We start from the raw sequence: 13,101 nt of genomic DNA on the forward strand, positions 1-13,101 counted from the left end.
TTATTCAGGCGCTTTGTGCCCTTCGCCGGTTTTCTTTCTGGTTTAGGTTATCTAGGTGGCTGGGTCATGTTTAGTCATTTTATCTGTTTCTGTACCGAACAGTGATGTTACCACTGCGACAATGCCTTAAAACGGGTGCCACATAATGGAAAGTTGCGCGGCTTGGTAAGCAGAGTTCATCGAAAACAACTTGGTGCCCACTGAGTGTAAAATGCAGTGTATGTGTCTATGATAAAGATTCTTGAAGTGGAATTTAGACTCGTAGTGCCGTTTTGCTACGCTGAGTTATTGCTGTTGGACAGCAAGCTTGAATACTGAAGAATAGGGCAATCGACACATCGAAAATTGTGGCCGCGGCTGCATTCTTGCGATTTGTTGAGGCGACGCTCGATAGCGGAACTGGTTACTTTTTAATTCTATTTGTAATTATTCGTGCATGTCGAGTGAAATATAATGCCAAAAGAGAGGTGGCTAGCCATAGCAACGTTAATAAATTATGCTCGTGGTGAATGTGCACCTCAGGAATATATGTGGGAGGGCTGGTGGGGCGCGACGGTTCGCTTTGTGCGACTTTTGCTGTACAACACAGTGGGGTATTATGAAAATAATTTTGGCATTCAAATGATAACAAAAACACTTTATGACTGGAGCATTTTTAATTTGCTGTCTCTTTGTGCCGTCCATGCGTACAGCCTCAATAAAATTTAAGCAGTTTGTAAGAATATAGTACGTATCTTACAGCCAGTAAAACGCTTGTTTATAACAGTATTATTGTACCTTCAGCCTTATCCTGCCATGTCTGAGCTAGATTTCAAGAAAACTGCAGCGGTCTGAGGTCGAAGCCCACCCCTGTTGTCTTCATGTTTGCAAAGAGTATGTTTGAGCAGTTTTCAGATGCAACTACCGTAAAATTCCGAGCAACCGCCCCCCCTCATCAAGTTGGAATTACCGGCAAAGTGGAGGGGGGGGGCACTATCCCGGAACGGCACCAAAATTCAAGATGGCGGCGACAATTGTTTTTACAAAAAAAATGCAGTGCGCGTGGTTTTACACTTTCATTAGGAAGATGAAGCTTTATACGCAAAAGATGCTACTGTTAGTTACTTTAGAAACTACTGAAAAACTTAGCAGCAAAAAAAAAAAGTTTGCAGCACTCTGCTGCCCCAGTCTTCGGGTGCCACGCTTTGATCTTACTGCTGGTCGTCCCTTTCGAAACCATCGAAAGGCTCCTCAGAGTCTGTAGCAAAAAAAAGCTCGGTGCACTCGCCTTCCAGTCCGCCCCGGTCTTCTGGCACCACGGCTCCGACATCTGCCAGCCCGCCATGCAGGTCGCCGGCCTCAAAGCCATCAAGTGCGTTTACAATGCCGCACCCCTTGAAGCAGCGCGCCACTGTTCCCTCCGGTACAGCAGCCCACGCCTTGGCAACAAAATCAAGGGCCTGCTGCCGCGATGGCTTCTTAAAGTTGCCTTTTGGCATCGTTTCGCCATCGCAGGGAGTTCGCGGAAGTCCGGAAGGCGCTTACTGCCTCCGCAGATTCCTCGGGCGTCCTCTGGCTCTCGTTTATGGCGCGGCACATTGCAAAGCTGAACCGCTGCTTCCACCTGCTTATGTAGTGCCTGGAAGCTACAAAGTTACCCAACTTTGCTATTTTCACAGCCTCTTCAGACAGCGGCCGGTTGCTAATGGCGCGTCCTGTGCTTCTTTTGCGCTCTAAGAACTCGAACAGCGCATCGTCCACGTACTCGCTGAACACTGTGGCGCCGTTGCTTAGCTTCCGTCAAAGTTTTGCTTTTCCGAAGTTTTGCTGCAGAATATTGTCGAAATTCTCCTCCCATTCCGATATGCGCTTTCAGTCGGGCTTGAACTGTGGAGAGGTCTGGTGCACGTTTTTCCCATGCTCTCGGTGCCATCGGATCACCTCGATTTTCTTTGCAACTGTGTAGGAATGCATGACCTGCCACCGCCAAAACAAATAAACAAATGGCGCGTAGCGGTCGGTTGAAGCAGGATTGGGTTGGATTAGATTCTTTAACTGGCTCCGGCAAGCCAGTGTTGCCTGCACGCAGTGCGTGATAACTGCGCAGAGGGGGGGGGGGCGCTTTCCCGGAATGGCGCGGAAATTTGAAATTAGCGCTGAAGGGGGGGGGGGGGGGGGCGCTTGCATGGGTGGGGGCGCTTGCTCGGAATTTTATGGTAGTTGAAACAAAACTCACTGTTATGGGAAAGCATTTTGCGTCCTGTACCTTGGAAAAACTTTGTTAGAATGTTTTCCTCCAAAGGATGTTTCTGTGTTGTGTGTACTGCAAAAAGTGTAATGTTCCCCCACTTATTAAAAATTAATTTTTAGGCTCCTAGGACAACATGAAATGTTGTTAAATGCTACATATCGAGGTCCTTCTGCTCCAAAATTTAGATGTTGCTGCTCCAGAAACTGCCCCCAGATGTTTCAGCTGTCTCACCCCTGCATATGTTACTCTGCCATTTGCATGCAAGGCTTATGGGTTGCATTCTATTTAATTAAAGCAAAGTTAAGTAATGTAAATTAAAATGTTCTTTTATATTGTTACGTGACACTCCAAATACACCGGCAAACATTTAAGACATAGCAGCGTCTAGACACTGGTCAGTGCTTGGTTCAAACAAGAAGGGGAGGTTTATTGGCCAACTTGTGAACCGTTTGCCTATGCGCTGCTGCATTAGCAACCATTGTGAATAATGTAAATATTGTAAATATGCCTTATCCTTCATCCTGAAATTGTGGTTGAAGTGCAACTTCGTCCCCGTCGAGGCCGTTGCGCTTCGCCACCTCCTCCGTTGGTCAAGTGGGTGACTGTGGCCCCTCACTATCACCCCAGCTTAGCTCTGAGGGGGCTCACTTTATGCGCAACGAAGCTTCGAAGTGGACGCCACTTTTACGACAGCGAGATGACTGACCATGCCAGAAACACATCTATACCACCAATTGTCGTAATGTCGCAGCCCCATGAACCCAGCCCCTTTTCGTGGCACGCATGATGTCCATGTAGAAGATTGAATCAAGACTTACGGGCAGGTGAGCGCACATAAACAATGGGATCCCACAGTCACGTTTGCAAATGTCGAATATTACCTCGATGGAACAGCTAAGAAATAATTCCTCACAAACGAACACGACGTCACTAGCTGGAATGCCTGTAAACCCATTGGTAGCAAGCTCGCTTGTCAAAACGAACTGGCATCTCACGCACAGACGTCCACTGAAGCGCAAGCATGTCACCACAGGGAAGACCCGAATATCGCCGAAACAGAAGGTTTCTCACGTTATGAAAGACATTGCTAACTACAGCTTCCACCTGCTCGTTTGTAAAGATTGCGTCACCGTCGACTCTGTTTTGAAAGAGTGCCACCGCTTCGACCAGGCGAAAGCCTGTCGAATTGCTCAGTAGTTCACCAGGCTTCCAAAGATGGCTGCCACCTCATCGTGCGAGGATATTCCGCAATGGCCACTTCTGTGCACAACGCCAGAAAAGCTCACCAAGAGATCGAGGCCATGACTCCAATTTCACCACCTCTCTACGCACCCGAAACCAACCTACCTACCATATGGCTTTTACAAGCTGTTGTTCGTTAGGAAATTTCAAATAAGGGCCTCCCTTGCGTTTTTTCTGCAAGTCGTGCACCATCATTTCCCATTCCGCTGCCAATTGCCCCCCCGCCCCCCGGAACAAATTTATGCCTCCTATTTACCAACCTCGCCATCCCTTAGAATAGAGAACCCCCGATGGCCGCCCGATCTGCTTCAACTGCTGCCGTCCGGGCAACATTGTCCGATACTGTCGTAGTCGCTGGATGCTGTCTCCCCGCCCTGCCTCGCTGAACCACCGTTCCACCGACATTTCCACACCTGACAATGACCACCGCCCTCGCTTTGCCCCTCGCCTTTAGACGGATGAGCACGATGCCCGTACGCCCCCATTTTCTGCTCCCTCGTCGTCGCTGCAAAGATTCCAATCCCGCTCACCCCAACCCTATCGCCCCTTCTCTCCGACCCACCCTCAGAAAACTAACAAATGCAGCTCCCGGAGGTGACACTGTATGAACGACCACACCCGAAAATCCTCTCTTGACCTCGGCTACCCGGAACAATTTATTGGATTTTGAAGTTAATAGCATTCCCATCAGTGCCCTCATCGATACAGGAGCGCATTGATCTGTTATAAGTGCTCATCTTCGCCACCGTTTAAGCAGTTATTACGCCACCATCATCACACGTCAGGGTCGCTGATGGAAGGACGACTGTTGTGAGTCGAATGTGCTCTCCTCGTGTGACTGCAGCTGGTCATCTAACAACTGTTTTGTTCACTGTGCTTGAACGTTGGTCGCATGGCCTTATCCTTGGCCTTGACTTTTTATCTGAGCACGCAACCCTCATTGACTGTTCTACCAATGTCCTTCGCCTCGAGATGCTGACTTTGCCTTCTTCCGATGACGCGCCCGACGAGAGGCTTTCCTCCAAACAGCACATTCGCTTGGCACCGAGAGCAATAACTTATGTTCCCCCATCCTGTAGCTCCCAAGTTCTCAATGGTGATTACGTAGTGTCACCAATCGTTGACAAGCTGCTTATGAAAGCTTGAGCTTACCTCATACTGTAGTGATTGTTACCCACAACAAAGTCACCTTGCCCTGTGCTGTGCTGTGCATTCCAGTATATAGGCTGTTTGAGGATTTGTATAACACTTATTGACTTCAGCTGCTCAAACCTTTGACTTTTGCAGCTCTGGAAGTGAACACCCAAGTTGGCGATTCGGGTGCATCAGACAACAGCACAACTTCACGAGATGGTGCAGACATTTCGGCAGAACTCAGTCCTCACACCTCCTCGTCCAGCCGACACTCTGGAAAAACAGGGTAGGTTATGGCGCTTGCAGCGCGGTTTGCAGCAGACATATCGTGTGGGAAGTGCAAGCGTAAAGCAGTGGTTCATTTGTTTCAGTATCTGGTGGCACAAATATAATGGATGGTGCACTGTTAGGAATAGCAATAAAAAAAGTACCAGTAGCTCGCAGAGCATTACTGGGTGTAATGTATACACCCATATGTAGTATGAACAGGATTGTAATCTGCGTTGTAACAGTAAAAGTAAATGTTGTTTCTGCAATAGTTTCATTTAATTTGAAATATTTAAGGACACAATGAGGCCGTGAGAATTTTAAAAAGTGTGGTGTTTTTTTTTGGTATTTGTTTCATACTTATTATGAAACACAGTGGAGCAATGGAAGTTGTCTGCAGCAAGAAATACTCAAATTGTTTTGCTCCACTTCAGGTCATGCCCAGTGGCTGCAACCTGTGTGCCAGGGCACAGAACACACTCAAAAGTTCCAGTTTCGAAAAACAGTGTGTGGCATCTTTGGAAGTAATTTTGAAAACAGTGATGAGAAGAACAAAATATGCATACAAATTATTCCTGCCCACATGGCTTAAGAGAAATGTAAAATTGGTAAAACTGAATTCATCGGCTGCTTAAAGGAGTACTGACACGAAATTGTCCTGTTACGTTTTTTTGCTGGTATTGGTGCCTACAAGCCCACTAATCATTGAATTTCACATTGGGCGGTCGGTTGCTGCATAAATAAATATTTCCAGCCTGGTTTATTTGTGTCGGTTTCGGTTTCGACTAAACGAGCACCGAGGCAGCCGCCAGGACAGGAGAGTGCTTGTGACGGCACTGTTTTCGTCACACCACTGTTTATTGGACGCGTGCACGAGCTCGTGCGCATCTCCACCGTCTTATCATGCCTCGGGTAGCATGATGTCAGTCCCAAAACCTTGACGTGATACATTTGCCAAAGCAGCGCGCGCCAACTGCAGTAAGTGCGCTGGCCACAGTACGGGTACCTGGCGTCGACAATTTGGGGCTGGGAGGAGTAGGTGGCATCATGCTGATGCCAATCGTGAGAGGGCATTTGGTTTGAGCTTTCTCGTGTGTGCTAAGAATAAAACGGATTTTAAATATGTTATAATAAACGGTTACTGTCGAAACTTGCTAGGAGATATCTCAACTTGCCAAAGGAACCTTTTACATAGTTATCTCAGGTTTGAAATTTTGCATCAGTACTCCTTGAAAGATTTGGCGTGCTTGCCTCTACACTCCATTTGGACACACGGTGCCATCTCTAGGTTTATCTTGTAACAAATAATGCAAGCAAAGTAATATAGAATATTGTAGCAGGAAATAGCATATTTCCTGCTACATCTTCGAACAAATATCCGTTATTTGTTCGAAGATTGTGATGATATTGGTATCATTGTTATCGGGACTTAGCAGTCTTTCTAATAAACCCAACTTGTATTTTGTCTTCATGGCTCCTTTAACGTCACATTCCCTTGTTGGGCTCGATGGTGGGCGACCGGCTCTGCTGCCAAATTATTCCATATTCACATGGCTTTTCCCATCCCCCCCAAAAAACTGATCGGCCTTCTAAAAGGGGCCGCATGCACTGAGGTAACTCAACTGAAACCAGTCTCCCAAGCGGAAACTTTCACAAAATACCTTGTACACAAAATACCTTTCACAAAATACCTCATCACACAGGCACTTCGAGGATATCCGAAGATGAAATGGACGTCGAACCGTTCTTGTCTGCGGTGCACTGCAAGGAACGCGTTCAGACGCCAAAGCCTCCGTACAAGCCAAAAAAGATGAGAGTCACAGCCCTGAAAGACAACACAAAAACATGCATACTCCACTAGCTCTCACACTAAATAATGGGAAGAGAAAACATAATTCAATGGAACTCCAGAGGCCTTCTTAAAAATCTTGACGATGTTTTGAGATACTGCACTCCAATCAGTCACGTGTAATGTGTCTTCAAGAAACGCAACTAAACTCAGAACACACAAATTTCTTGAATAGGTACATGGTATTTAGGAAGGACAGGGATGGGGGTGGTACATCTTCAGGTGGTGTAGCCATCTTTGCCAGAAAATCGTTAACTTGTCACACCATCCAGTTGCAGACTGTCCTTGAGGGTGTCGCCGTTAGAACCATAATCTTCGATAGGCTTGTAACAGTATGCTCAATCTACATCCCTCCTGATTTCCAGCTTTCAAGCTCCAATTTCAAGGGCCTTGTAGATCACCTGAATGCACACAACTCTCTGTGGGGCTCCTCCCGCACGGATGCTCAAATTCACCTAATCGAGAAATTCGTTGCATCTTGAGCATGCTGGTTGAACCATAGAGATAATATACTGACTCTAGAGGGAAAGCGCGCCGCTGAGCCAATGCATTGGGACCGTACGACACACAGTGGCAGACATGATACAACGATTTGAAGGTTGCCAGCTGAGCTTTTGGTTACTAAAAACGGCGAAAGCGATGGGTTGTAATCTGGCAACGTGCTACTGTGGCGTTTCCGCGTCCGGCTAGCGAAGCATGCCGGGATTAATTGTAACATGGCGGACCGCTGGCACAGGCGGATTTTGTGTAGGCGGCGTCGACAGCATTGCGTTGTTTATCTCCTGTGGGTAGGTAACCGACGTGTTTTCGGTTTAGCGTACGTGTGACTTATATGTACTGAGACTATTTGAGCAAGATGTGGCAACGCGTACACAACACTTGAGCGCAAGCTCGAATGCGACTGATCATGCGCGAGGACCCCAAGGAGTCAGCTGATCCGCACTGGGAGCACAGAAAAATGAATCTCCGTATGATCTCCGTGCATTTTCGCGCTGTGCCGCTTTATTTGCCATTCTGTGAAATTTTACGAGTCGCTCAATGCTTTTCAAACGAAGTGAAGTGAACTGTGGCCTTCTCAAAGTAAAATCTTACACACACACACACAAAAAACATATATTGCATGGGCCAACGCTGATATTGCCGGTGAGTCGCGGCGCTTTGAAGCACAGGAACGGAAGAGCGCGGTCGATCGCAGGCCAACGGAGTGGAAGAATGCATGCCAACAATGCATGCGAAATACAGTCCGCGGCGTGTCCCGTTTTAGCTGCTTTCCACCACTTCAAAGAGAAAGCTTGCGGGATGACTGAATGCGCAGTATTGAATGGGCAGTAATTTACCGCACAGAGCGCTCGAGGAGAGAACATTGACTTGTTGATTTACTGTGACTGATTAAAAAAGGAACCGCATTTCGTTACCTATTTTTTCGTTCTACCTTCACGAACGCTTGCGCGAAAGTTCGAAGCACGAAGAGCTTTAAGAAGTTGCATGAATAAAACAACTGGAACCGAACGATTATAAAAGCTCCTTTTATTTCTCTTCCAACGGGAACGATCGCTGGCTGCCACTCCGTAGCCTGCAGTGAACTTGCGGTAGTCAAGGTCAGATCGGAATCGCTGTTCCGGCGTGCTTAACGTGAAGAAAGAATGACAGCCTCGCAAGCGTCAGGGGAGGCACTTGCTCAGCGCGTGCATCCGAGTTGTACCAGTTGAACACATTTTGTACGCACGCAGATCTGAGCTGGAGACTGCACACACACGCACACTGCGCAAGTCTGGCGCAAGGGTCTCGCCACTTCCTAGCACACTTAAAGAAAACCGAAACCAAAACTGAACTATGCACTTACTCATTCACCGCTAATTAAAGCTTAATTACACTAAAAAGTTTTTTATAGAGCTAGTTTTATTTACTGAGGCAATTATTTGTAACTATTTTGCTTGAGTACTTTGTTTTAGTTAAATAATTACGGAACAACTTTTTAGAAGGCTGAATACAATTGATCTGACAACCATGGGAATTGTATCATGTCAGCGCCCACGATTCGTACGGTCTCAGAGCTCGCTTTACCCCCCTGGGTTGAACAAAAGCCAGCCCACATTCTACAATATAGGACACAACACATACCTTGACTAGCCTATTAGTTCTGCAGTTCTCTTTCCTCTTGAGTGGGGTGTGGGCACTGACCCATATGGCAGTGACCACTTCCCCAACTCACTAACATATATAGGTAAAGGCCCATGCAGTCCATCTTCCCAGAACAGGTTCAGTGAAACAAGAGCTAACTGCAATACATTTACAGAGACATCCAAACTACACTGCACAACCATAACACACCTACATGTAGATGAATCTGCTCAACTGCTCACGGCGCACATTCTCGATGCCGCCGAAAAGTCCATTCCCCATGCCTCTGGTGCCCCGCACAACCAGAGGAGGCGGTGGTGGACTGAGGACTGTAGGCGGGCGTGAGAGGCCCAGAACAAGGCGTGGGTATCCTTCGTCAGTACCCCACGCCGGGTAACCTCCTCCTGTTCAAACAGGCAAAGGCGTTTGGAAAACGTGTGCGCCGCGAGGCAAAAAGAGAAAGTTGGTGCTCATTCGTAACATCTATAAACTCATAGACAGACACGCAAGGTATAGACACGTATACACAAACTCAAAGGACAACCGACACACATCCTGCCCCTCGTCAGTACAACAGGGGATACACTGGAAGACCAGGCTAACACGCTCGCACAACACTTCCAACACGTGTCCAGTTCAGCACACTACCCGAACACTTTCCTGAAGCATAAAGCCTCTTGTGAAAAGAAGTACGTACGTGACAGTAACTAATCACAGACTTCTTACAACTCCTTGTTTATACTACATGAGCTGAAGTCTGCTCTGAGCACATGTAAACACTCCGCTCCAGGCCCAGACAACATTGCATACACAATGATACAACACCTACACACAGACACACTTGAAACACTTCTACATCTATATAATAACGTATGGCTTTCGTAGCACATTCCACACCCTCGGAGGGAGGCCATAGTAGTTGCTTTCTTGAAGGAGGGAAAGGACCCGTCTTCTCCCTCAAGTTACCGTCCCATAGCCCTAACGAGCTGCCTGTGCAAGCTTCTCGGGAAAATGATAAATCGCAGGCTCGTGTACTTCCTTGAGTACAATGGTCTTCTCGAGAGCTGCCAGGCAGGCTTTAGGGCAGGGCACTCCACCAATGATCACCTTGTTGCGTTGGAATCCTACATACAAGATGCCTTCATCCACATTCAGTTCTGCATTACAATCTTCTTTGATATTGAAAAGGCCTACGACACGACATGGTGGTATGGCATCTTGAGTGACAAAGTCATTAGGGGTTTCGGGCAACATGCTTAACACTCTAGTTACATATATGAACGAACTTTCTGTGTAAGAACTGGTAGTGCACTTTCTAATGTACATGTTCAGGAAGATGGCCTGCCTCAAGGTGGTGTTTTGAGCTGCACACTCTTCATAGTGAAGATGAACTCGCTCCGTAAGGCATTGTCACCAACTATTTCTTGTTCTGTTTATGTGGATGATGTACAAATATTTTTTAAATCATGTAATATGTCAATATGTAAACATCAATCCAGCTCGGCGTGAACAAACTTGCTGGCTGGGCTGACACAAACGGTTTTAAGCTGAACCTCGAAAAAAGTACTCGCGTTGTGTTCACCCGTGTCTCCGGGATCCATGTGGACCTTGACATAACTATAAATGGTGTGTCGATTCCTGTTAAAAAGGAGCACATGTTTTTAAGCTTAATATTCGACAACAAACTAACGTTTTTTTGCATCTGAAAATGCTTAAGCCAAAATGCCTAAAAACTATGATTATCCTTAAAGTCGTCTCTCACCAATCGTTCAGTGCAGACAAGCAGCTTCTCCTACATCTTTATACTGCACTGGTAGGATCTTGCTTCGACTACGGCAAGGTCGTGTATGGGTCGGCAATGAAAATGGCACTTAAAATGCTTGACCCAGTTCTGCATTTGGGGCTTCGCCTTGCTTATGGCGCCTTTTGCACCAGCCCTGTCGAAAGCCTCTATGCAGAGTGCCACAAATGGTCCCTGTATCACCAGATGATATACAATGACTTGTTGTATGCCTCTAAAATCATGTCTGACAAATCCTTTTAACTCGACCATTCATGATGCATCCTCACAGCAGCTCTTTTTAAACCGTCCATCTAGTCCCATGCCGTTCCCTCTCAGAGTGAGAGCAGAAGCTTCTGCAGTGTCATTTTCATACATCCACAAGACACCCATCATTGATTTTATTGCACCATAGCAACTCAGGGCTGTTTTTTGTGACCTGTCCTTTGTGCAATTCGACAAAAACAGGACACCAAGGGCAGCTAATAGAGACTTTTAGCTGACCGTTTGTGACGCTCCTCTGTGCTACCAACGTCCCGCTCAGCACAACCGGAGTGTCAGCAGCCGAAAGACTTTTAGCTAAGCGATAACCGTATCTCCCTCGACGGGGAATGATTCGCGTGACTGGTCGTTTCGCGTGCACATGTAAACCAAAACTTCATCCTGAAGGAAACATAAGAATTTGTATTTGGGTGCCCAAACAAAGCAAATTACCGTGTTTCTTGGCCTCATTTAACCTTCTTTTGTATAATGTAGTCGCTGACGTGGTATAATTTTTCTAGATAACAATAAAGAAGCCGATAAACTTTGGAATAGCCATGCCAAAGCTGTCTTTCTCGTCGCTGCATAGAAAAACGTCGATCGAAGCGTGGGGCGCACTTCGGTCGACGTTTTTCGCTTCCGTTCTAAAGATCTTTGAGGTGTGTGGCACCATTGCCTATTCGGGAGCGCTTTCACGGCTGCGTCGCTCGTGTTTCAACTGAAGAAACGGAGTTCGCCGTAGCGCACTCGCATCGCGGGGGCAGCCATGTTAAAATTCCACACGGTAGCGTGAGCTGCCGCGACGGTCCGCTAAGAGGCCCCGGTTAGCGGAACGGCGCCTCGCTCCGGTATCGCCGGTAGTGCACCACGCATGCGCAATGGCGCTTCCATTTGCTATCGGACCAGAGCGGACCGTCAGAAACGGTCAGCTAAAACTCACTATTATGTAGAATTTCCTCTTCCTGCAGGATAAGCACCAGTGTGCAGTTTTATTGCGATGCATCCAAGACAGCTGATGCTGTGTCTTGTGCTGGGCATGGACCGAACTTTAACGCGGCAAAAAGAATGAACTCCCACAACAGCATTTTTACGGCTGAAGACACGGCATTTTACTTGTTTTACATCACATTGTCCAACATCAAATTTTAAAGTTCATAGTTTACATAGATTCTCTTTGCATTGTACGTGCACTTTTGTTTAGAAAACGCTCAAAAATTATGTAATCATCTTGTTTTTAAGGCCCTTATGTCGGCATACGCCTCAAGTCTTGATATAATATGTTGGGTTCCTGGCCACTGTGGAATAGCTGGGAATGAAACCGCAGAATAAATTGCCATGGCTGCTACAGTCTTGAATACAGTGGACATAGCAACAGTGCCGTACGCAGACAGGAAGCCACACATTAGACACCAACTTCGCAACACATGGCAAACACACTGGAGGGAACAGACAGATAACAAGTTACACGTAATAAAACCACACTTGGGATCATACACTACTGATTCACACAATAGACACATTGAAGTTACCTTAGCTAGGTTGCGGATAGGCCATACACATGTAACATACTCACACCTGCTCACTAGCTTTCCAAGAATCGTGTGTAGCAGGTGTGGGCAGGGCCTATCCGTAGTTCACATCCTAGTCACATGCAAGGCACTCAACACAAGACACACATTTCAAGGGACTATACAGACAACACATTCCGCTACACCCTTCCTTGTTTTTGGGTGATAATGCCATCGTTTCTGTGCAACGCATTTTAAATATTTGTCTGATGTCAACTTTTTAAACCTCATTTTCTATCATGCGTAATCAAAAAACTGGCCCTATACAGCAGCCATCACCATTGCTTCTGATTTATTTTGCTGTTATTCTGTGTTACACATTTTAGTAGCCACTGTTTTCTCCATTATACTTTTGTTTGGCACTCTTTGCCCAAGCTGGCCTTGCGCCAAAAAATGCAACCATCATCATCATCAACATGTAAACTTATGGCAAGCCAATGAAAGATGGCTTGCTGATAGAGTCATCTTAGCGACCAATGCGAGTCGGATTTTTTTGCATCATAGAGTTAGATAAAGAGCTGTAGTGGATTTGCAAAAAAAGTGAACTTTGCCGGAAGGTGTACTTTTATTTTTGTAGAATGACACCGGACACAATTCAGGCATTTGTGAGCATTGCTATAGATCACAGCTGTAGCACGTTGACAGCAGT

At 46.5% G+C, this 13,101-nt stretch overlaps 1 protein-coding gene across 8 annotated transcripts in view; it reads left to right on the forward strand.

Moving 5' to 3' along the window:
* LOC144158350 (uncharacterized) overlaps positions 1-13,101 on the forward strand; it is a 147,825-nt gene that overhangs the window by 10,684 nt on the left and 124,040 nt on the right. For 6 of the 8 annotated variants that reach the window (XM_077689194.1, XM_077689185.1, XM_077689193.1 and 3 more), the window contains exon 4: positions 4,760-4,892. The exons of the other annotated variants lie outside the window; for them this stretch is intronic. Coding sequence is in view for 2 of the 6 variants with exons in the window: in XM_077689193.1 (XP_077545319.1) it covers positions 4,760-4,892 (133 nt within the window). In the remaining 4 variants the exon portion in view is untranslated. The remainder of the gene's footprint in view (positions 1-4,759; positions 4,893-13,101) is intronic. 8 annotated transcript variants of the gene reach the window in all.

Source organism: Haemaphysalis longicornis, unplaced genomic scaffold, assembly GCF_048455015.1.
Source record: "Haemaphysalis longicornis isolate Haplotype H1 unplaced genomic scaffold, Haemaphysalis longicornis Haplotype H1 scaffold_10, whole genome shotgun sequence".
NCBI classification, from domain to species: Eukaryota; Metazoa; Arthropoda; class Arachnida; order Ixodida; family Ixodidae; genus Haemaphysalis; species Haemaphysalis longicornis.